Genomic DNA, 26,045 nt, shown 5'->3' with positions numbered 1-26,045 from the left:
GGACCAAAAAAAAGACTTGCCAAGTTAAGGACAAAGCTGCCACAAAAACGAACGGTGGTCATCTTTTCTCCATTTCAGCAGGAGTTGGATGGAACATTCAGCTGCTCTGCAAAATCCAGCAGACCTGAACATCTCCCTTCACAGGTGTGAGGGATTTCACCCACCCACTCACCCATTTTCACATTAGATGTTTGTGATTAATAACGCCAGGCGGTGACACAAAGCAAATGGTTTATTCAGATCAATCTTTTAATCCCATCTCACTCTTTAAAATAAATTACCAAATAAACTCTTCCATGAACTATGCTCTAAATTGTGAGGTGGTCATAGGACAAGAACTTCCCACAGAGGAAAAAAAAAAATCACTTATTTTGGAACTTGTTTTGGTTTCCCTGATTTTTTTCTTCTGAAAACATTAGGATTCTGCAAAATTTTAATCTGACACAAAAATCAGAATGCTGTAAATAGCAGATTCTCTGCTCAATCACACACTGATTAAATGCTCATAAAGCAATACCAGTACTTAAACAAGGGAACTGCTTCTACAAAATCCTGATAAAAGCATTCCTGGAAAACATTTAAAAACATGGTTTAGTGGATTTTGATGTGCAGTACCAGCCTATTTTATTGGGGTAAGTGGATTTAAGAAAAAAAAAGAAAAAAAACCTGACACAGTATTTTGCAGTAGGTTATCTCAATGCACAACAAGCTCTGAGAAATTAAGCCTCAAAACATCCCTATAAGTCAAGGACTTTACAAGCAGGGAAACTTGCATCAACAGTTAAGTCAGATGTCAAGGTCATACAAGGACTCAGTCTTGACACTTGTGGTCATCCTATCACATCACAATATTTTTCAGAGAATGATTTATTATGACTATGATAATTACTGCTCAGGTTTCTTATTAGTGTTATCTGCTGGAATGTAACCACACCATAAGATGGGATGTTTTTCAGTAGAACAGTCTGATCCATTGCAAAGCTTCTTCAGATTTAACCCACAACTGCAAGCTTTAAAACACTAACCCTGCATGGTGCCTCACTTATTTTGATACCAAAAAGGAAGTGCTGCATCACTCTAAAACTGCAAATTAAGGCTGATGTAGCAATGAGCTCCAGCTGCATCATTAGAGAAGCACAACTCTGCACACCACAGGGTGTATGTCCCTTCTTTTACTCTAGCTTGAGTTCCCCCTTCTGCCTTTGTTTTTCCTTTACTTGGCTTTAGATTTTGGCTTAAGCAGTTATCAGTGCTCCCAGACATCTATTCCCAAGGGACTTGTCTTGCCCTCATTACCAGCAGGTGTCACATTGAAGGATGTGAAGTACCCTTGTTGCCGAGCTCAGGCTGCAGTCCCTGCTCTGGGGATTGCTGGGGAAAGCCCCATTCCCCCGTCCCCCTGCTGGGGCAGAAGTCAGTGCCAGCACCTTGAGCAACCCCATGTCTGTAGTCTTCTACTTGCACCATCTCTCTCCATTACCAAGAGATGAAAAGTTTCCCCTCCCAGCTGCCCACAGCACCAGGCTATCAGGCAGCTGGCCTAACTCTTTACTAGTTGCTTTCTGTCCCTCTCTCTCTAATCACAGGATTATTTGTTGATTAATAATTATGTATTTCTGTAAAAGAGAAAAAAATGCCTCTCTGTGAAAAAGTTTAAATATATAAAAACATTTCATAAAAATATTTATTATAAAAATCAAAATGCCCCATGAGCCTGTAAACGTTGCCTGTAAAATCTCCACTAACTGGAATAAATTGAAATACAGTCATTCAGGCTCTTCTCTGCCCTCTCCAGTAAGATTTTAAGATAGCCAACAGAAATGCCACTTGTCTTGCACTTCAACCCTCATGCCACCCATTTTTCTTCTTCGTTTGTTTACAATACGACAGTTCGGTTACACAATGCTGGCAATTTTCTTTGGAGGCATCATTTGTCTTTGCTTTTAACAGAGTTCATCATGGCCTGATTCTGAGCCCTTCTTAGGGAGTGGGTTTGAGGTCTGATTGGTAACAGGAGCAACACCAGGATGCTTAGAATGTGCATGTGAAAATACACAGACCTGGGAACAAAAGCAGAAGGAGAATATTATATTTTTCTTGGCAATAACATGAATTGTGCAATATCAGTAAGCAGAATTAAGTGCTAAGGGATGAATGCAGAATGTACGAAACCTAGAAAGCACAAAAATACACCCTTGAATTTCACACAGTCACACATTTCACACAGATCCACATTTGATATCTGCTGGCATGGATGAAAACGTTGCCGTGAATGTTAATGAGGCAAGGAAACAATCAGCAAACTTTGGAATCCAAAATCTGACAGCTCAGATAAACCCATCTAATTCAACCCCAGACTTATTCAGCCCATCTCTCTTTTAATGTTACAGTATACAAGGCCATGTTCTGAAGAAATATCCTTCATGCTTAAAAAAAATTTAAAAGTGACAGAAAGCAAAAAATTCATTCAAAGTCCTGACATCTGAAATAAATCAAAGCACTCAAGTTTTAACTGGGGAAGGTCAGGTAATGATGTTTACAGAAGGCTTGTGTTTTTGAAGGTAACTACTCAGAGATATTGTTATTTGGTATCTTACTAAACATCAAATATTTTTATTTCAAATAGTTCAGTATACACAAGATTGAAGAGAAATAAAAAATACTTAAACCAAATATGTGAGGCTCTGGCAGCTTGGTAAGGATGACATTTGAGAGCAGTACAGTCCAGCTCTTAACCACAGAAATGCATCTTTCCATGGTCTCATTTATGCTCCTTACCACAGTTCTTAATATCCTTGTAAGGTGCTTAAGACCACTGCTAGGTGAGCAGTGCTCAAAAAATTCATGCCCTAGTCCAAAGGTGTATAATTTCCTTGCTTAACAGTCTCTAAGTTTAAATGTTAACTATGCTCAAAATCACCAGGGCAAAAAATATTAAGAAATGAAACTAAGAAATATTTGGAGTAATTTTTATATGGTAAGTTTTCTGTGTTGAAATCAAATGTTTTAAGAAACAGGAATAGAAAATGTCGAAATTCAAACCCCTCCAAACAGACTGGCATCAGCCTATCTTGACTACCAGTTTTGTGTCTTTTATGTTAGAGGAGGAAATTGTCTGTCTTCTGAACCAAAACCTGTTACTCTATGTTGACGGTTCACTGTAGAATGAAAGAAAAGCAAAGCAATGTACTCCAGTCTCCTTTTTCTAATTATTTTCTCAATTTCCCTATTTCAATTTGGTTTTATTAGAGTACATTTGATATACTCTGCAACAGCAGTGTTTTCTTATTTTAAGGAACCTAGGGAAGTACTCATTTCCTAAGAAAAGAAGCATACTTTAATAAAGAAAAGCATACTCATTTCAAAAAGTAATGGGCTGCCAGAACCCTCCATATCTCCTGATCGATCACATCTCTTGTTGTACCCATTTAGCAGCTGGAAACCTGGTCTTTGCTCAACAAGTCCTTCCTACTGCCAACTCACGCTATTTTTAACCTCTTCAGCCTTGGCTATGGCTAATGGCTGAGACTCAGCTGTTCTGAAAATGGGAACTGAGTATATGAAAAGTCGCATAAGGACACAGAGAAGTACAAGCAAAGTGCCCTGCCTCGGCATTATGAATACCTCACTATGTTACCGAAGCGCAAAAATCACCCCTTATACATTATGAAGCATCCTGTTTGAACTCCTTTCAAATTTGATGAAATGCCAACTGTCTTTCAGTGCAGTTTGGGCTATTTAACGAAAGTCTATGCCGGTGTGGAGAACAACAGTCAAGAGGAGAAAACTTACTTGTAAAACTTAATTGTGGGCTCAACAGCCAGCATAACAAACGGTGCAACAGTATAGCACACAGCCAGTTGAGTGACAACCCAGGTAACAATGTCGTAGGCTATCTTAAGAGGCACTGATGAGAGGAAGTAATGTCTGCAATTGTTTCTTATCTGCAGATTAGGGAAAAGTAAACAAAAAATTATATACATCCATTTCTTAGGCAAAGCCACCGTGGACACATTGCAGTGCATAACTCTCCACTTACCATCAGCATTAGTATCACAGAAAGGTTTATACGCCCATTAGAAAGCACTGAGTAGGAACACAGAAGTGTATTGACTGGCATATCCAAGATGCCACAGTCAGTGGCAAACAGAGAAGTGGCCCCCAATTTCCTCTCTCATAATCACAGAAGCAGACTCTCATTATGGGTGTCTGGCACAGCATCTTTGGGGAGGGCAGCTGTTATGATGTGATCTTCCTCCCTCCTTGTTTTCATTTATTACTGGTTATCAACAGTAAAACAAAGTTACTTTAATTGGACAAATAAGTGTTTATACCTGCAAGTATGTGCTGTTCCATAGAGATTTTGGGTTAGTTTCACATTTATGAAATCCTCATAAATGAGAGGCAAAGTACACGTTAAGAGAGCGTGTTCAGCAACCTCCTTTAGCCATAGTGGTTAATACTGATTACTAGTTTAATTCACCTTTCAAATTGACCTGACTATTTATCCATAGTCAAACTCTAATAAAAGACAATAGTGGTGCTTCCTAGCCTTGCCCAACTGGCTGGTTCAGCCTGAAAGATCAGCAGTGATAAATTTATCAACAGTGAGACATGAAACCTGTTCTGACCAGTTTACTGCATCAATTGAATCCACATAAATTGTTCAAGTTTGGGCTAATGCTCAGCCCATAGCAGCTTCTTGTGTAAGACTGGGCCCAGAGCCAACTACACACCAGCATATAGGCAACATGACCCAGCAAAAGTCTGCAATCCAACATGATCTTGAATTCCGAGCTAATTTGACTGCATGGACACAGTTGGTGGCTCTACTAACTGTATATCCTCGAACAACATTTCCTGTGACAGCCAGGGACAGCAGTGCATCACGTGCAGAATCAGTGCTGGTTCTAACTGCTGGGGGTACTTTGCAATTAGCGTCAATACAGAACAAAGTTTCAATGAACATCGAGCCTGCAAAGACATGCAAGAGGGCTCACAGCAGGGACAAGCTGCTTGACCATGTGATGGTGCGGTTGGCAACTGGATAGTATCTAGCACTGGCCTTAGAAGAGAACAACGAAAGGTACATACTGCTCTGGCTGCAAGTGTGATAAGGATTCCAGTGAGAAACGTAAAATAATATCCAGGATAGATACCATGCCACAGGGCCGATAGGATAAATGTTAAAGCCGTAGGGTACCAGGGAGCTCTGTCATAGCAGACACTGCAAAAATGAAAACAAAAGAGAAGAGGCTGAATATAAATGAACAATGGACACTGCATTTCAAATACTTCTCTGTTTCTAAGGTCTTAATCTGTTTCCTTAATGGTCTTATCTTGCCTCTGTTACAGAACTAGGGCACGAGGCACTCTCCTTTCATTTAAATGGAGGTTTAGATGGAATGAGGAAGCATGCTTTTTTGCACTGAATATCCAAAGAGTGCCTGTACTCATTCCTGGCGCTCAAAGCATTTAAGTAAATAATGGAATAAAGGACAGGCAAGACTTCCTTCACCTTTACATCACTATCTGGAATCATACACTACCCTTCAAAACTCTGATGACAGATCAAGAGCAAGTTGAAAGACAAAGAGATGTGACCCCACCCTTCAGTGGTGAACTGAGATATTTTTAGGCACAGTTATCTGGCAGATGCTGGGAACAACAGGGAGTGCCGTAAGCTATTGCAAAACAGGGGATTCCTGCTAACTTTAGCAGCCTGAAAATCTTATTCCCAAGATGCAAGTGAAGGATAACTGTTAAGAACACAACAGCAGGTCTATTTGGCTATCCAAAGTTTAACTGAAACACTGTGTTCCAAAGAAACAAGTCAAGATAAATTCTTTTCTTATCAGGAACATAATTTGAATAATGAAAAATAGTAGACATTGACTTTTAAGATGTATGTATTTAACATCATTATAGTTATGATAGCTACAATAAATCTATGCCTGCATTTCAGACACCATGCTGACTGTACACTGAGCTTTAATCATGCCACAAAGTGTAATGAATAACAAGACATAGCCCAATCTACAAAATTTGTACTTGTGTTAGTATTTATAACATGTGCCTTAACAGTCAGAGGTTAAAATCAAGTCATCTCAGTGCCATATCCTAAACAAGGACTCCTTGGCAAGCATCTTCTGGTAACTCCAAACCAGACTACACTTGGACTTTGAAGATTTTGACTTCTCTCCACTTCTTACTGAACTGGATCCCAGTGACACAGCAAGGCTCACCTCTGCATGGGAAATGTAGCACAGTAAAGCAAAACAGTACAGGAAGAATAATAGAGAGAAACAAGAAAATGCTATTACTTCCTATTATGAGGGATTCAAACAGTTCATTTATTACTTTGCTGCTCATATATAAAATATGAACATTTTACATTTGCAGCAATAAAACTTTACAGCACCAAATACCCTTGTATACCACCAACTGTTTAAGACACCGAAACAAAGAAAGAACAAGAGGCTATACATTTATGAGATCCACCAGTCAGCATTTTTCCATGCCATGTAGTGGTTTTGGGTCTCACATGCATGTTACTGTTTGATTACTCTTACCGTTTTAGCCAGGCAGCTGTCTGAATGTTCCAGTTTTCAATGTACATTTTAAAACTTGTTGCAGTCTAAGAAAGAAGTTCATGTGAAATGTTAGCACTGAAACCTGTAAAATACTACTTGCATTTTAAATTCATGAGGAGGTACATGGAAAATATTAATCCTAGCTGCTAACTTTTGTGAAGACCGTGCCACAATCCACCATTACATTAATATGATTTGGGAGGGACATTAACTAGGTTGATGGCTCACTGCCAACATGGCACTTGCTCTAAAGTCTCACTTTGTTACATAAAATTAAATACAATGTTTGGTTATTTTTCAAATAACGGCAAATCTGAAAAGCTTTCTTGTTTTATATGGTTGGTCTTCCCTTCAGTTCATAAACAGCTTCATTTTTGGAAGAGATACCTTGCCACCCAATTATGCAGTCTGGACTCTCCTAGAGTACAATTAAAACAATGTGTTAAAAAAATCAAAAGAAATGCATTATTATTTGGAGAAGGAAGGGGGGGAGACTGAAAAACATGGATAAAAAATTTTAGGACTAAATTTAGAAGCCAACTGTCAGTGCACTGCCAAGCTTGAGAAACCAGACTAGACTCCAGGGTCCTGAGAGAACCACCCATACTTCCTCTGAGTTCCCCCAGCTTTAAGAGACTGCTGGACTCCGTTGTTCAGCATCAGTTCCCTAATCCTGATCAAATTCACATCTGGTGGTTCTCCATCCCTGCTCCTTGCCTTGGTTCCATGCCTGCTGACAAAAACCTTCAAGGGCCCCCTCACCAAGCAGGGTCATGATTCAGTGACACTGCATTATTTTGCCATATCAGCTGCAGGCAAGCGCACACTGAAAAGATGTCTTAAGGGCAATGATTTCCAAAGGGAACATGCAGATATCTTTGCACTTCCACAAAGAATCCCAAGGCTAGCAATTCATCCTCTGAATTTAGAGTTAAAATGATTAGCAATTCCCAGTGCAGCACTGCCACATTTTAATTGCCTTACTGCACCAAGAGAAGCCAAGAAAAATACAGTTTCTCATCCAACTAATATTGTCACTCTCTTTTGGCCTCCTTTAATTTCCCCAGTTACATTACCAAGAGTGAAAGTAGTCACTGGCTGTCAAAACAAGCATGTTGCCAAGGCTTTCACGTCCCCAACATGTGTTTAGCCCCTGTCCACATTTTAATGCTTGTACCACTCCTGCCATGTGCTTTTCTTACTACAGATCAGATAGTCCCATTTAGCACTCAAGTTCCCAACTCTTAAGCAATTTTACATATGCTGAATATACAGACTATACCTGTACATACTGCACAATCACACTTCAATTTCCAGCATTGTTGTTGGCACATAAAGTGATGGTTCAAGGCATACCCGAAGTCATGGTCTCTGTAGCTCCTTTTTTTTCTCATTGCACACATGATCAGATCAGAGAGCACTCTGCTTTATGCTCTTGGAAACAATATCTGATCTCTGTTGTCCATGAGACCAATAAAGGAAGTAAGTTTTGAGAGGCCTACAGTTCAGTGGCTAGAGAGGAGCAAAAGCTCCTATTTCCTTAATCTGGCTCGACTAAAGAGCATTGTTTGCTCTTCACTTTCCTACTTCAAACAAAAGTTTCCTCAGCTCATCAAAGTAGGAATCATCTCCTGCCGAAGACTGAATCAGATATTTATTCAAGATCTCAGAGTGGCACCTAGGGCGCTGCTGTCATTGAGGAGTGTAAAGCATTTCTGGGCTCTGTATTCTGTACTGCTCAAGGAGAGATGTACACTGAGAATTAATTAATATTAAAAAAAAAAAAAAGAAAGAATGTTGAAAAAGAGGGAGTGTATCATGATACTTCCAATTTTGGCATCTTCAATGAAGAATTACAGGAGCTCTTTCATTTTTGAGCAGAGCTATTACAGCACGTTTACTTAATCACAGATCATTCTGCAATAAAGCATTCAACTTATTTTCCTCCATGATTATGTTTAAAATCATAACTACAAAATTACAGAGGGAAGCTCCTCCTATTTCTAAAAAAGAAGCCCTTAGAAAGTAGTCTCAGACACATAAATATTTTCCTATCTCACTGGCATTCACAAAATATTTTTCAGGGGAAACAGTTGGCCATCTTTTGCATTAGAGATACAAGCATAAATAGCTTACAAAAGACTAATGGATTTTAAAAGTACACTGCAGTCACAAGAAATGTGTGACAGATGTTTTGAGAAACAGTGTGGCTTGCTGGATGGCGCTCTAGACCAGTAGCCATCTAAACTCTATGTGGCTCTGTCAGTTCCCATTCAGGTTGCTTGATTTGTACCTGTTATGCCTCCTACCCTTGCTTTTCTCCATTTACAAGAGGCACTCCAGCCCTTCCAAGTGTTTGTGTAATGATTGCTTGTGCCTCTTTCACTACTACCACTTATCTCAACTAGGCTACAAAAGTGAAAGTGTTAGAAGTAAATAAACAGACATTTCACAGATGGTGAAGAATCATAGCTGTGAGCAATTTACTGACCCACTGAGCTCAGCCACAATCTACAGCACTTGACTGCTCATTTATTAAATATCCAATGTAATTATTTATTAGCATTCAGGAAAATATTTAGAAATACAACCTGAATGCAGACCATGAGGAAGCCTGTGAGACAGATGCTTTTTATCTGCCCAACAGATAAAACACAAAACCTCTTCACGCTAAAGAGGAGCAGTCTGGTGGCATGGACTTATTTTCCTTTCAACAAAGCCTCTCCCCATTATCATGCCCATTTCTCTACAATTATGCCAATGCAGCCACTCCTTTATCTCACCTCAATGTTCCAGATATTCAAATTGGACAACAGGTCCCAGCGGAAAGTGCCTCTCTCATCAACTCCACTGAATCCATAACCAGCTGCATTGTTGACTGCATCTGCTGCAATGTCAAAGCAAAACAGGTCAAAATCAGACTGCTGGAAACGCCATATTTTCTTACAAGTCAGTATGACACTAAACACACATTCAAACCAGCTTTGTAGCAATTAGCAACCTCTCTTTCCAAGAAAAGCTTTTTCTTTGCAAAGGGGCACTACAATTAGGCTACATAAGAGTCATTTCCTGAAGAGGAAAGACTAGCTACCCCTTAGGCAAAAGAAATAACAATGAATAGAAATCACTTTTCCTATTATTTTGCATTTATTATTCACCTGAGATAGATATACAAGTGTGGCCATAAAATGAATGAGTATTTTCTTCAAAAGGGCAACTGGATGTCACAGCATCTTCCAGAATTCTGAAAAGCTGTAATGTCTCAAAGACATGCTTACCATTTCTATTAAGAGTTCCAACATGATTGTTCTAATTAAGACTGGCATTCAGACTTCCACAGACAAAGCCTTTTGCTAATCCTGCTGCCCAGTGCCTCACTAAAGTGTCTCACCATCTCTACAAATCAAATATTGAGTAACTTCAGTTACAGACTTAGTTACTTTAAGCACAAGTAAAAGCTTGGATAACAGTAGGCATTACATATTGCTACACACTTGTTCTTGCCCAGGGTGCTGGTCAACTATCTCCCCCCCTCAGACTTGCCTGGAAGTCACCTCATCACTGGATCTCGAGATTCTGCTTTCAGTGTGCCCCTGCTAGAAATACCTTCTTGCAGGACTAAGAAAACAGAAGGGAGGATTCATTATCACCTCTGAATCACTAGTTGCAGCCAAAACTGAGGATCATTGGAAGAAAAAGTGAAGTGCAAATACAGGTAAGGCTTTTCCTTCTAGATCCTTTACAAAATAAAAGCCTGGTTATGCTTTAAAAAGGTCAGTATTTCTTTTCCAATAAAGAAAATTGATTTTGCTTTGTAAATGCTATGAGTACAGGCACAAGCTCATGGAGAAGCCCTAATGCACAAAACTAGGGAGAGAATCTAATTAAAAGCAACATGACTAACAACAAATAAATAAACAAGCAGCCTTGTCTAACCTGAAACTTTCCATTTTATTTTTCCACTTTACTAAATGAGCCAAATTTTATTGATGGAAAGACAGGCCTCCATGTTTTTAATCATCTCCCTGTTCAAAAAAACCCAAACGAACGACAAACAACAACCCTGCATGAAGTTGGCCCATAGGATCCTGCCCAAACTCAGAGGCTGGAGCTGCATGTAACAGTCACCCCAGAGCAGGGGAACTCCTGCATTTGCTCCTTCTTGCCCTAAAGGTTGCAGGGACCAATCATTTAGTGTTTATTCGCCAAAAATAAGAAATCAGAAACCATAGGATCAGCAGTTATAATATAGCAGACCCCTCAGCCTCTTGCTTCCCCAAGCTGCTGTCTGCAGAGCGAGGTGTGAAGCACAGAAAGATGACAATTGTCCACACTCGAATTGCTCTCAAAACCCCAATCTCCACAAAGCCCAGTAGAGGTTTGTCTCCCTGCTGACTTGAACAGCTCTGGTGTATGGCTTTCACCACTCCTTGGGTGGAGGCACTCAGATGTGAAGTGGTTTGACAGCTCAGAGTTAGATTTGCAGCCACGTTCCCATGACTATCGCTAATGCAGAAAGAAGCTGAATTTTCTTTCCGTGGATCTGGAGGAATTCAGCAGCGCAGCTCTCACACAATAGCGTGCCTGTCCTTTTCTGAGGACAGGAAGCGTTTATCAGCCCATTTCAGCAGGCACTTTTGTAATGCCCTGGGCCACACCACCAGGAGCAAAACTGCAAAAGGATAAAGTGTCTGCTGTTCTGCTGCCTGGATTTGCAGTATGAATAAAGGAGGCCTCAACCTCCAGTATGCAGTGCATGCTTTCCACCCGCCCCCCCCATTTGTAAGATATTTCTACAGCCTCTATGGCTTAGTCATGTCATAAATCCAAGTTCAATAATGGACTTTCAGTTAACTATAATGCTGGAAAAAATGGAGGCAACAATTTGACATTGGATCCCACAAAAATAAGTTTGTGAGCAAGCCATTCTTAATCTTAAAGCTTTTCCCATCCCACACATGCCAGTCCTGGCTGCCTTTCCTCGATCTGACAGTTTTATTCCCAGCAGTTTAATCACAGTCTCGCAATGAATCTCCCTGACTATTTCCATCCCATCTCAGTGACATCCTTCTCAGCTTCAGGTATATGCATTGCTGGCTGGGCTTTTAGGATCTCCCCTACACACAGTGTCTTGTAATACCAGCAAAAAAATTCAGTATATTTTCAGCCTGGCCTAAAGGATCTGACTCCTCACACACAGATGTGAAACGTGACTTCTAAAAGAAAGAAGGTACAATGCAAAAAGATTATTTTGACCACCAGTCTAGCTGGTTCCTAAAAGAAATTTGCTTCTCTTTCTAATGAGCTGTCTTACTTCTCCTTTTCCTTGCAGAGATTTTTGGGTCCTTCCCAACACCTCTCCTTTGTTCCCTGTGGTTATCCAGTCCTTTCTCTGGACTGCTCAAAGCCAAGGTGTATACAGGACCCCACAGTGCCCTAGAGGCACAGCCTAACTTCAGCCCCACAACATGCACCACAGCTCTCTAATAGAGAGACATGTGCTAAAGAGGGCCCTAAAGAAAGAGAGGGGTCTGTTTGCACTGTAACATGCAAAGCCTGAGCCAGCATGACAAATTTTAACCTCTCAACCCCATCGATATAAGTGAAAAGCTATGAGTAAAGCATAAAAATCAATGTTAAAAGGAGGATTTCCTGTAATAATTAATTTGATATATTAACAAAGTTTTAAGTGAGAGGAAATCGTTACATTGACTCTACCGTAAAGAAGCTGAAAAATAGATTTGGCTCCAGACACAGGGAATCTTCACAGACAAGCTGGAATAGATTTTATGCATGTTTTTTCAAAACTTTTGACATCTCCCCACTTCACCAGGGTTCACTGCCTAAGGAACACAAGTACATCTCTCAAGTGAATTACAGGTCTAGGGACCATTTTATTCTGTCCCCATCCGCAATGTTTCACCTCTCTCCCATTTATGAACTTATTTGTTACACACAAAAATACATGATGTAGCCACACTTACCCAACGTCCATGCAAAATAATACTTTGGTTTTGCTGCCTGTGTTACAACATACAGGTAACCAAGTCTTGACAAGAAGGGTGTTTTATCAAGAAATTCGTTATCAATAATATACACCATAGGAAAGTTCTTGGTAAGCGTCAGGAATAAAATGAGAGATACTAGTGTGATAAAAAGCTTGTACATCACTGCTCCCTAAAAAGACAAAACAATGAAACATTCATTAGAAACATTTGATTAAGGGGAAAACAAGGCAGTGTTCATGACATACAAAAACAATGTGCTTCAAGAACCAATAAAGTTAGAAATTATAAAGTTGATACTGACTAATTCAGAAGAGGTGATGAAGAAAAGGCCAGAGTCAAAGGTTTAGTTTCATTTGGTTTACTGAACTACCTATAGATACATACAAGGGACAATCAGTCACGAGTCAATTGTGATTGGTGATGAACTTCAAGAAAGACTCCTACACTAGTTAGTGGAGGTCCTAAAATGAGAAAGAAAACAAACAAAACCCTACAATGGAAAGCAGAAATCCTCTCTATATGTACTATCATCTCCTGGAACTGAAGACTGGGTTCCTCCTCAAAGCCAAAAGCATTGATATTCAGTATAGGAGTAGGTCTTCCTGCCCAGCTACCACCCAGAGGTCTTGCTAAAAATCACTTGTCCAAAAAGTGTATGTGTTGTACAGCACACTTATACCCATGGTACAGGGTATCTGCTCTGCCACAATGTTCTCTATTACAGCTACCTACCTTCCTATATACTACTACTGACAATCATGTCAGTAGTTTGAAGCTTGTTTTCACAGAATCACAGAATATTCTGAGCTGGAAGGGACTCATAGGGATCATTGAGTCCAACTCTCAAGTGAATGGTCCATACAGGGATCAAACCCACAACCTTAGTGTTATTAGCACCAGGCTGCTAATCTCAGGGTCAAACACACATAATGAGTAAACCCTTCTAGATACAGTCATAATTAAAAACTAAATCTGACACTTTGGTACCACGTAAAAACTGACTCATGTTCTGAAAAGACTAATAAAAATGCAATATACTATTGAAACAATAATGTGGTTTATGAACCAAAGTACTCTTTTTATATATTGTCCACATTCTGGAATAAATTATTGTGAAATTATTTTTTAATGTAGATTATAATATTCTCTGCTGATTTACATCTTATGCAATATAGGCCTTATTCTGACCTCAGTCAGACTAATGTAAATCAGAAGTGACACCTCTAGAGCCAGTAGAAAGACAACTGTGTGCAACAGGAATCAGCAATGCATAAACTCATACTCAACCTCAGAGGAAACATTCTGCCCACACTCACAAAGTTACACGTTCAGTGTCACCTTAAGATAAGAGACAGAAATCTGGTTTTCATGTGTTATACTGTTGTACCAGAAGGTTGTTTTATAAGAAGGTTTTAAGTAATATTAAAAAAATATAAAATAAAATTAATGCTAATAGTATGTGAAAAACTTACCTCTGAGTCATATTACAGTGTGGGATTCTCTTGCAAAGCACCTGGACAGGCTACAGCTTCTGATAAGCCATGAATCATATATTTCTAACATCTCCTGCACTACAGGGGAAATTTTACTTTTTTCCTGATGTTTCCTCTTCTGTCTGGAGCTTAACTGCAACTTGTCATTGTCAGAACCTTCAGACCATTCCCACTGCTTCACAAAGGAGCGCACATTAACCAGTGACTCGTTCGGCAAGCCAAACCCATTTGGGGAATTCACTAGTCCCTTCACCCCTGACCTTGTGATAAAAACAGCAGCCACACACAGAAAAAAAACAGTGTAACATTTACTGGGAAGATAATCCAAAACTGTTTTTAGTTCTTAGTTTTTAATTATGAGAATCATGTACAAAGCTGTACTCTCCTACCCTCTGCAATAAATCTTCGTCATTTTAAAACTTACAGTTGGAGAAGGATCAGGAAGCCTGTCATAACCCTTCTGCTTCCAGTTCACTTCTAACAGTTTCATGTGCACATGCCTCCCTTCAATGAAGGCGATATAATCCTTGTAATTGCTGCAAGGCCCAGCTATGATGCTCATAAAATTGAGGAGATAACTTAAATACTCCAGTAAAGAAGGTCTTGACCTGTGAAAAATCAGCCACACACAACAAAACAAAACAAAACAAACAAAAAAACCAAGGTAAAACACAGCAAAGGCTTTCACCAGTTTTTTGTTTGCACAGTCTGCCTCATTTCCCCACCTCTCTCCTATCACCTCACCCCAGTTGAAAGCTCACTAGATCTGTTTGGGGGAAGATGAAACACAGTCTGCCTTATATTCTGGCGATGTCTGGCAGATGGTAGTCAGAACAAAAGTAACATGAAGTGCTTAAGCTACAGGTGAACTAACGCTAAGGATTTGAGAAGTTGTAATCTTACAAAGATTTTAGTTTAAAACAGTAATAAATTTAAATATCCACTTTCAAACAAACTGGCTTGTGCATTTTGACCAGGCCACCAGTACCAGGAGTGAGAAGCTGGTAATTAATTTTGGACATCTGTCCAGTAGGTCAGGGACCATAGTGCCTTGTTATACAAACCGCAGGGCAGGGAGCTTTTAAGACCAGGGCTCTCAATCCTGAGAGAGGCTCTCACTCACCCTTCAGTCCACCCTTTTGAAAAATGGGAAGTGTCATGTAAGACACAGAGGAAGAGAATGAAGAGACTCTCTCCTACTGTGCAAATAAAGGAAGTAATTGCCTATATTGCATCATGAACAGGAAAAGGAACTAAGGGAAAGAAAACCACATAAATTCTAAGACAGCTGAAGATGAAAGTCAAAGAAAGTCCATCATGTTTATTTTTTTTCATTTTGCACGTGCATATCCCACCAGTTCCTTCTGGAATTTTACATTTTATGTAAAATGAAGAAGATTCACTGTCCTTGCCACAGGAAAAATAAGACGCACAGGGGTTCAGTTTTTTAATGTGGCAAAAAAATGCCAACATCAATATCGTGCACTGAGTGCTCTCCACAAATGTGATAATAGTCACCATTCAAGTCAACATGGAGCCCTGAGATGAGAGCACAAACTTGAGCACAGTGTTTCAGGGCTCTCCTGTTCAAGGTACAGATGGACAAGCATAAACCAAAACCCGCTTAAAATTCTTTCAGACTAAAACAAATTTCTAGCAGAAAAACTAAGCAACAGTTAAACATTTTCTGTTGCCTACTTCTATTCTGAAGTGGAATTAGTTCGAATAAACAGTTAGATTAGCCAGGATTTTCTGCATTCACCCTACTGGTTATTGTAGATGTTAGCGCCTGAACAGTATGTTCTCTGGTGAAAGCATTCCACAGAAAGATGCAGCAAACAATTTGGGGTAAGTCTCATCTTTCTGTTCTACAAAATCAGGTCCATGATTTGAGCTTCTGAGGTCTACAGTAAGATTAAAAATAAAGTCATTAGTTTCAGCTTAGATACTGCACATGGTTGGGTGGGGAGACATGAGCAATGCATGAAGGAATGTACAGAGGATGAGTGAGAAACAAAAACAGACCAAGAACAAGAGGGAAGACAAAAGGCTGTATTACCAAAGGGGATTTAAAACTCTTCAGTTATGAGCTCATCTACTGTAAAAGAAAAAAAAAAAAGCCTGTTTGGTAAGAATTTGACTAGAATTAATCATATGGTCACAAGGGCCCAGTGCATTAAACATTATGCTGCGAGCCTTAAAAACAGACACAAAGCTATACAAGACTACCTACAGGATTTTTGCTTTTCAAGAAATTATTCTCCTACTTTTTGACGCTCATAGGTAGATTTTCTGATGGCTAATCTTCTGCCTTGGAAATGAAGGAAATAATTTCCTTGGCCTTAAACAAACACTTCATGGTGAAAAGTAGTTACGGTTTTAAGACAAATTCTGTAACACAGATTCTTTAAAAAAACCAACAAACTGACTTGCATCCTGCACTTGTATTGAGAGACAAACTAGAAAAAAAGGCATTTAAAAGAGATGATCAGCATGATCTCTGAAAAATGAGAAGACTGGTCACATAACGTGAAGAACCGGGAGTATTAACATTATGGAGGGAGACAGAAAAAATAAAATTCCAGTGTTCAAAAATGATGGCAAAGGAAAGTAATACTTGAAGTTTCAGAGTCAAACCAAAATGAATTTTTACTATGCAGTGGTTTGCTGACAGGGTAGAAGTATTCTACTTAGGAAAATAACATATCATAGATCAGATGAAGATAACAGCCAAAAAGTCCATATAGTACAGTCTTAGCCTGAATTTAAAAGAGTTAATTCAGCAAAGACTAGTTTTGTTGCATGTGGAGTATGTATTTAAGTCAATAAGACATTGCCAAGTATTTCAGTGCTTTACTGACCAGCACAGGGATTGGATTGAAGCCTGGATTGAAGAAATAAGGAATATCGGAGAGAAGTTATGTTTGTGTAAGGTGGGCAATAACAGCAGCATTACAAAAACACATACTCAAGCAAATAGAAAAAGCACATAGGACTTTTGGCATATCATGGACTGGATAGAAGCAGGGAACATTTTCATGGCCAAGACACGAAGTTGTTCCTAACATTGCAATGGAAAAGGAAAAAACAATAAAAACAAATAAACAACCCACACCCTAAACTTCTTTGGGAGAAATTAAACACAAATCACTAGGGGAATTACATCCTTACTTTACAGCAAGCCGATTTTGCTCAGCAGTGAGTTCCTCAGCTTGTCGCCCTATTCCTAGAAAAAAAGTCACATTAGATCTTTCCAAAAGACAAACAGTAAAAGCTATTCCCAAAGCCTAATGTTTGCACCCGACATGTAACTTTCTAAAACCACAAACTTCAAAATTTCTTTGTCACAGGCAATTAATACATCTCAATTCCTAACTTTTAGGTCAAGTATATTCATGTTCTACCCTATCTCTTTACCCAGTTTCTTACCTCATTCCCCCTTTCTCACCCTACACTGTCAGGAAGAGCAGCCATAGCATTCCCACACACACAATGGAACTGGCAATGCCATCAACTGGCAGTGACCCCCAGTAGCCTCTACAAACAGTCCTGGGCTGGAAAAACCTCAGTTGCCAGAAGCCGCTGGCTCATTTAAGCACAAGCCTCCCACTGGCTCCTTGGTGAGAAATGGAGCATTTCACAGCAGGAGGAGTGGGCAGTGGAAGGGAAGCAGGCTCTCAGGGAACAGAAGCTCCACTGGTGTGAAAGAACAGCCCAGCTGCCTGCTGCTGGAGCAAGCCTAAACATACACATCAGTAATAATCTGGAATTGTACAAGGTCCAGACTGGAAGGGTGACCTCCTGTTGAGTGCACAAGACCTTTGGGGCCAGAGGTAGAGCACAGACTCAACATCCCAGGAAAACTTTAAGGAAAAATCTTGTGTGATGGCCAGCGGTAAACCGATGTTGCTTATAGCAAATAGCTCCAGATCTTCACTCTGAAGCTTTAACTGCTCATACTGTGAGGAATCCCACTGGCTTCAGCAGAACTCACCAGGGGATGATTCACAGCACTGATCCAAGCACGCATGTGGATGAGGGGCTTGGCATCAACTTACACTACTGTTTTAAACCTACTGGCCATAAATACCAATACACACACAGAGGACCCATTTCCTAAAACGACTGTTGATAAGCTGCTCATTTCCATTCTCTCTCTACTGTTTCAGTTTGTAAATATTAAGAGAGCTTGAGCTTCAGAGAAACAATTAAGCACTTAATTACTTAAAGGGCTGGTTATTTTGTTTGTCTGTTTCCATTTATGGACAGCTGTGTTAAACTTTTACAAATAGAAATTTGTCACTGATGCTTGAACTGCAAGCTGCCTCCGTTTGATCAACTGCTCCACATATGGGTGTTCACAATATAATGAGCCTTTTCCACTGTCATTAATCTGTAGGATTTCTGATCTGTTTAAAACACTCGTGCCTCTGCTGTTATCTTTTTCCTTTCTGTCTGTTCATTTACCTTCCATATTCTAGGTGTGTACCTAGGCTGCACACTGCTGTGGCATGCTGAGCTGGCTGTTAGCTTAACTAACAGAGGCAGGGAAGCCCCAGCAACATGAATGCCAATAACAAGGTCAATTAGCTAAGCTTCAAGCTGTACTTTAGACTCACTAGTGCAAACCTGGCTTGCAAAAAATGCAAACCCTGCAGTCTGTGATGTGGCCATCACCTAAATCCTAGATCATAACAACTCTATAGCAGGTTACTTATTTAGTTGCCCACATCTTATAATGCAATGGGGCCTCAGACCATCAGAAATTCACACTGCAACATCAGCAGGTGCAAGCAATAGTTGCTACTGATGACAACTGACATTTGTAGCCTTTGCACTGTACACTGTACTACACGCAGGCATTTTACTGGGAAATAATAGTGTTCTTTGTCACAGCACAGCACAAGACTGAAGACAATGCTGTTTTGCTTGCAACTGTGCTTCTCCCTGCACTGGGAAAAAGCTATTGAATTCTATCTCTCACAACTCATGGAGTATATTACCACTGAATATATCAGCGCTAGCATATTTTTTGCTAAATTAACGTTAATGACTGAAACCATGCACCAAACAGAACTCTTGACTTCTGAGAACCAATAACAGCTTCAGAGAGCTTCATGGAGATGCACCGTAGCATCTAAACAGGAGATACCAGTACTAGATAAAATCCAAATTGGGCCCAAAGGAACTAGAGTACCCAAAGGGAAAAATACAGTTGTCTTTGACATTGCAAAGACAATTTGATCCTAGAGAACTGATCACAATTTGAAGTTTCTCATTTTCCTCCACAAAGCACTTTTCTTCTTCATTTGAAACAACTCATTGAACTACAACTCATTCACTCCATATCTCAGCCACAGAATGCACTGGAATAAAAAGGTCGTCATCAGGACGCGGGAAGAGATTCCTTTTTCTTACCATCATGTAACTGGCATGCAAGTGTTGTGATCTTCTGTGTAATTATCATCAGCGGACTATAACAAAGACAGAAACAACAGTTACATGTCTTGTGGTACAAATTATTCCCAACTTTCTTACTGAATGTCTTTATTCCTTTAAAGGGCATAACTGTATTAGCAACAAGTGGAAAACATCCAATTAAAACTGAAGGAGGCACTCAGGCATAAGACAATTGCCTGGGTTCAAAACAACCCCACAGTAACTTGCACTGGAATTTTTAATTGCTAAGTACACACAAAGCCTTATTTTATGTCTCCCTATCGCACAGCAGTGCAAATTGTAGTTCAGAAGAAATCACACCACTAGGAAATACCAGCTTCTGCAGTCCACTGAGCTTCCTTTCAGGCAAAGACCAAATTCAATGCAACACTAGAATACAGCAACGCTTCTGTAACATAACTCCAGCTCTTCTTACTGTTACTCTCCTATTGTCTGTCTCCTCAGTGCCCTAAAAAAATGTTGATTCTGCAGATACAGATGCTTATTTCCCCACATGAATAGCTCTATCAATTAGGACTGTGTGCAAATACCAGAATAGCTGTCAGCACAGCAGTTTCCCACTTGCTTCTTGGCCGTCCAACTGCCTTGTGAACAGCCTGTGCAAGATACACTGTCCAACTGGGAGTGTACAGGCATGTGGGATCTGGAACCTCTGAAAACATGAGCTAGCTGTACCTGAGTCAGGCTTACAACCCCCCAGAAGCTTTGGTGCCAACTAAACATGCAGCATAGAAATAACCAGTATGCCCAATAGAGCCACTTATAGTTCCCATTTCCAACTTGACAGAGCTTCTTGGCACTGAAGGCAAATGTGAGCTGCTGCAGCTAATGACTAGGAAAAAAGACAAAGCTCAGCATGGGGGCATCAGGAGCTGCTTCCCGTGAGGGTAAAGGACACAGCCAAGAGCATTTAGAGGTAGGTTAGAAGAAAGATGGGGGGAACACCATGGGGACAACTGACCACTTCCTCACTGGCAGAGGTTCCAGGGGTAACTGTAGTCCATATACAGCTTCTAAGGGCTCTGGAGCTCTGAACACAAAACCTGGCACTGAACAACTGCAATCTGGAGGGACCCATGGCTGGCAAAGCAAGTGATGAGCACCTGCTCACACTGCTTTTCCCCACCTCTCTGCCCCCGGGGACACCAGCACAAGGTGCCCAGATCTCACACTACCTATGAGACCTTCACAACCATAATAGCCAAGAGGTGGAAATGGGTGATGAGGATTCACCATTATTTTTAAAGCATTAATTGTGATGCCTGCATGTAAAACCAGTTCCACATGAAAGACTGTCTTCACTGAGGATTTATACAATGGATTGTTTCTCAATTTGAGGATAAATTAACATTAACCATATAGAAGTTTCTGTTTGAACACAACTGATGTCTTCAACCTGGAAATTAAAACTCAAGTTTGTATACATGCTATTTACACAGTTTGACCAGTATACAGAGCTTTTTTAAGAGATGTAGATGATTAATCCAAATATTACAGCTACTCATTTTAACTATTGCAACATATTTTCTGGAATGCAATTAAAGAAAAAAAAGTTGAAGGCTTTTTTTAGTTCAAGAACTGTATTTTCTCCAGAAAATTCTCAAGGTAAGGAAAGAAGAAAAGTGCAAAAGTTACATTCAATGATGTCTCTATCTAAAATAACATTAAAATACTCACGTTCTGCAGAGATTTTCAAGAGATTTTGGATCATCCTTGGCTAAACTGACCTACTGGTTACAATCCCAGTGGCTAAGATAAACTGTTTGCAACCAGACTATCCCCCTAAGATAAATCAAACTGATTTTCAAGATACGTGGATTTTCAAGATTCATACGTGGAGCATGGTAAATGCACAAATTCTGGCAAAAGACATTCTTTCATTCTAAATGGTCTTTTTTTGTCACTAAATTTCACTGATCTTTTTCCAGAGTCCACAAGTAATTCTGTGTAGGCAATTTGCATTTTCTACCCAAAACCAGAACACACAATATCAACCAACTTCATAATCAGAAATTATTTTTATTGTTTCAGCAGTCCCTGCTTGAAATGTAAGCAAAAAAAGTTTGCACATAAAATTCAGAATAGACTTAAATATGCACAGAACTTGAATACAATTGTAACACAAGGGCTTGTACATCAGCTCTCTTTGGGTCACCTAAACCAGCTAAGGAATGGACAAATTCAACAATGACTTTTCACCTTCCAGACAACTTTAATATTGTAAAATAGTCATTCTAAATTTTATTCCAATTAATCTTTCAAGAAAAATTATTTATAAGCTGTTTTCACCATTATCTTCAACATCCTGTTTCTCAAAGTAGATTTTCCCAGACAAAATTTAGTTTTGCTTTCAAAGATACATAAATCCTAATCCTCTAAGCATATGAAAAGGCAGATTTTTTTAATCCTTAAGAGAGACAGAGGCTGTCAGTGAACCAGCAGTTCTACTGCAATAAACAGAGATTTTTATTTTGTCAGTGCTTGATCTTTTAGCTTTATGGAGGAACATTAACACTTGATTCAAATTGGTTCAATTTGTTGCATATGTTTCTTATGGTAAGCGCTTCATGCCAATAAGTGAAGTGAGTAACTTTAAAACTCAGGGTCTGAGCCATAACCGTATGACTTTAAGTGCCTAAATTTAGACACTTGACTTAGAAAATTGGGCCCCCATGGTAAGCCAGAGAGAACCAAAATGCAAACAATCCTGACGTGCTGATTAACTGAGGGAAGCCAGAGTACAGCCTGCACTAAAGTCATACAACATATAAACACAGAGGAGAGATGTTCTCTTCATCTATATTAGGAATTCATTGTCTCATTGATGGCACATTGTAACCCAGCAGAAAAAGTCAGCCTTTCCTGCACTTAAATCAGAAAAGACAGTCTGTCTCCCTCAAATCCCACCTCCAAAGGAGACAAGCAAGCACAAAAGTGATGCTTCTGACATCGTGGGTGGGAAGGAGAGCTATAAAGTACATTAGATACCTTCCATTCTCCCTCCTGACATCATCGTATTACATGTCATACGTATTTTCCAGAGTGGCTGGAAAGCAGCCCAGCGGAAAAGGACCTGGGGGTGTTGGTTGGCAGCCAGCTGAACATGAGCCATCAGTGTGCCCAGGTAGCCAAGAAGGCCAGTGGCATCCTGGCCTATATCAGGAATACTGTGACCAGCAGGGCTAGGGTAGTGACTGTCCCCATGTACTCAGCACTGCTGAGGCCACACCTCAAGTACTGTGTTCAGTTCTGGGTCCCTCACTTAAGGAAGGACATTGAGGTGCTGGATTGAGTCCAAAGAAGGGCAACGAAGCTGGGGAAGGGTCTGGAGCGCAAGTCCTATGAGGAACTGCTGAGGGAATCGGAGAAGAGGAGGCTCAAGGGTGACCTTATCACTCTCTACAGCTAGAAAAGGAGGTTGCATCCAGGTGCTCCCAGGCAACCAGTGACAGGACAAGTGGAAATGGCCTCAAGCTGCACCAGGAGAGATTTAGGTCAGACATTAAAAAGAAATTCTTCACAGAAAGAGTGATTAGATATTGGAACAGGCTTCCCAGGGAGGTGGTGGTAGAGTCACCATCCCTGGATATGTTTAAGGAAAGACTGGACGTGGCACTTAGTGCCATGGTCTAGTTGACATGGTGGTGTTAGGTCATAGGTTGGACTCAATGATCCCAGAGGTCTTTTCCAACTTAATCCTGTGATCTCTTCTATACCCTACTTGGGAAGGTGAAAACCTGCTGTACAGTGGCACTGGGATGACACACACTAAATCTTTCACAAGAGCAGTGTCAGATAACACTTCACAGTAAGGGTAAGCAAGGTTTCAGGTGAACAAGGAGCATCTTCCTCCTCTCTCACCCATCTACCATTCCCCACTGACTTGATCTCATGGGATAACCATGCCTTCACTGTAGGAATAGGCAGATCACAACAAAATAATGACACTACTGGAGCTCTCCCTTAATTTTAGCGGGGGGAAACAGTATCATAAATTCCTAAGCACGTGAATTTTGATTATTAAAACTTTGCAATACCAGAGTATTGAATTGTCATTTCTATGCAGCCTTTCAGGCAAGCTCTAGTTTTAAAGAGCAATAAAACACTGAGTAAGTTAATACATAAAATACAGCACTGTATCATATGTAGTCAATTGTTTCCAACATGGTAATATTTTAACGCTTATATTCTACTGGAAAAGTCAGTAGTGCTAAAAACAAGAAGGGGAGTTAACAAAATTATAGAACTTCCAATTACCTTTCTTACTCCTGAATTTTGAGACACAGAGGTTATTGGAGTGGGGCAAATTATTAGGTTGAATTTAAAATCTACCTACCACATGTGCATTTAGAGATGAAGCATATTTATCTCTAGTAAGGAAGTATTTGAAATAAAACAAATTTAGAAGCCTAAACAACTTGAAATCCATTGTATTTGAACACCTAGGAATCGCTTTGCAGTCACGTGCTGAATGGGGATTCCACACCCTCTCCTCTTCACCTCCCTATTAAGCACTACAGTTACAAAGTAGCACAGAAACACAGAATTTGATTTACATGAGGTGTGACTTCCCTATGTTTTATATATTGGCTATGAGTTTAATCTCAGGTTGTAACTGCATTGTACCTGCTATACATAAACCATAGCAGGTAACTTTTAATTTAAAAAAAAAGTCAAGAAATTGTCCCAGGGACAATTTAATTTTTCAAGGCATCTAACACAGGATAAAGATAGCTTTGGGGTTTTGTTTGCCTCACATTAGATGCCCTGAAAAATAACACAAGACTAAAATGCAACAGTTTACAGAATGCTCAGTAGAGGGTTTTACCCCCTAATTAAACCTTCCAAATGAAAACATACCAGTTAATGTAATTTTTAAACACAGTTTTCCCCAATGCAATAAATTTTCCAGGCCAGTGGAACTAAAGATGTCAGCATTGTTAGTAGACTGTTGTGGGGATCTTCCCCACATTACAGGTTGGCTTTTGCACTGAGCAAGCTTCGATGCTTACAAGAGAAAAGACATTTACCAAGCACAGTCTGCTTGACCTGAGGTAATCCCGTGGAGAAGTCTGGCACATGCTTGCTAGAAATAGTTTCCACTGACCTGATTTCACTAAGAGAGGAGGTGGAGTCAAAAGGCTCATAGCAGAAAAGACTCCAAAACAGCAAACGTTTATTTCAGGGTTACCTCTTTAGCCCTGAAGCCACGCTGAGAAGCTCACACAGTCACATTCTACTATGACGTTAACCATGCTGATGAGGGGATGGCCAAGCCAGAGACACCACAACAGCTTCACTGGCAGTGGGCTCTTACTTTTACTTTCGACAGTAAAATGAAGTACTGAAGCACACAGAGGAAAAACACTTCACTAAACACACTTGCACTTACAAAGCAACTTCCAATTTGCATGTGTTGATGTGCTGCCATTTTTTTCTTCTTTTTTTTTTTTTTCTGTGAGAGCTCCCAAACAGTATTTCTTAAGCCTTCACTACAGAAGCATTTCACTTAAAAGAGTGTTTACTTCTGGAGAAGTGTTCTGGTGCCCTGGGATGCACAATCTGCGTGGAGCTCTCTAGCAGTGACTGCCTGCTTGAATTTTGCCTAGTTCCCACACTGCAGTTCTGGCAGGGATCCTGTGTATCCAATGGTAAATGATCTCAGTGCAGTTGCAAGTGGACAGACCCCCATCTGAGCAGTAAAGTAGCAAACGGGCACAGAAACAGACTGATCCCCCCTTACTCACCCTGCACCTGCGCTGCTGTACTGCCCCAACTGCAGACCAAAGTTACCCAGAGCTGCTGGGACGGACAATGCAACAACTCACTGCATGTCATACATTTAGAAGACAAGAAAATAAAAATAACCAGCCGAATTCGCAGGATCAGTTAGCATCTCTGCACTGTGTTTCAGCATGGTAACAGAGCACAGCTATCTTTGCTCTCATCAGCAAATGTATTTCCTTTGTAAAAAACAGCCGTTGTACCTTTATTCCTTCCTTTTGTGGTTGATACTAAGCCACCGAGAGGGAAAAAAACAGCAACAAAGCACTAACAACCCAGCAAAAATTCACTGCCTGAAGTGACACTTGTTACTAAAGTATCTGCTTATATGGCTTTTCGAGAGGGCTCTTTCAACGATCATCCCTTTCTAAGCAGTTTGCTGAGAATGCTGCTGCTGCTGCTGTTCTGTATTTGGGATAGGGCGAGCACAAAGATGTCCATGACATCTGAGGAGTGATGTCCACCAAAACACTCATGTAAGAGGTACAGATTTGACATGTGTGGGGAGGAAAACTGCTTGAATCTCCCTGATAATTCAGCTATGGTCTCTCTAAGACCAACAGAAGATTGAAAGCAGTGTCAGTGTGTGTGGTGATTTTCACAAAGTGAGTATCTCCGCTGTAAAGAATGGCAGCAAGAATCTTAGAATAATTAAGGTTGGAAAAGACCTCTAAGATCATGAAGTCCAACTGTTAACCCAGGACTAC

At 40.1% G+C, this 26,045-nt stretch overlaps 1 protein-coding gene across 3 annotated transcripts in view; it reads right to left on the bottom strand.

Annotated features, from left to right (window-relative positions):
• Nucleotides 1-214: 214 nt before the first annotated feature.
• MBOAT1 (membrane bound O-acyltransferase domain containing 1) overlaps nucleotides 215-26,045 on the bottom strand; it is a 57,025-nt gene continuing 31,194 nt past the window's right edge. For 2 of the 3 annotated variants that reach the window (XM_027748323.2, XM_027748324.2), the window contains 9 exons: nucleotides 19,513-19,568; nucleotides 17,266-17,320; nucleotides 14,519-14,702; nucleotides 12,578-12,770; nucleotides 9,377-9,480; nucleotides 6,573-6,637; nucleotides 5,095-5,227; nucleotides 3,793-3,944; nucleotides 215-2,060 (listed from right to left, as the gene is read on the bottom strand). In XM_027748323.2, coding sequence (XP_027604124.1) covers nucleotides 1,928-2,060; nucleotides 3,793-3,944; nucleotides 5,095-5,227; nucleotides 6,573-6,637; nucleotides 9,377-9,480; nucleotides 12,578-12,770; nucleotides 14,519-14,702; nucleotides 17,266-17,320; nucleotides 19,513-19,568 — 1,075 coding nt within the window. In that variant the 3' untranslated portion in view covers nucleotides 215-1,927. Of the gene's footprint in view, nucleotides 2,061-3,792; nucleotides 3,945-5,094; nucleotides 5,228-6,572; nucleotides 6,638-9,376; nucleotides 9,481-12,577; nucleotides 12,771-14,518; nucleotides 14,703-17,265; nucleotides 17,321-19,512; nucleotides 19,569-26,045 lie in introns of those variants that run through there. The other variant, XM_039386672.1, reaches the window with a different exon arrangement.

Source organism: Pipra filicauda, unplaced genomic scaffold (genome assembly GCF_003945595.2).
Source record: "Pipra filicauda isolate LSUMZ 115617 unplaced genomic scaffold, ASM394559v2 scaffold49_size4853605_pilon, whole genome shotgun sequence".
Classification (NCBI taxonomy): Eukaryota; Metazoa; Chordata; class Aves; order Passeriformes; family Pipridae; genus Pipra; species Pipra filicauda.
Note: the sequence above shows the minus strand (reverse complement) of the source record. Positions and strands in the feature narration are given on the sequence as shown.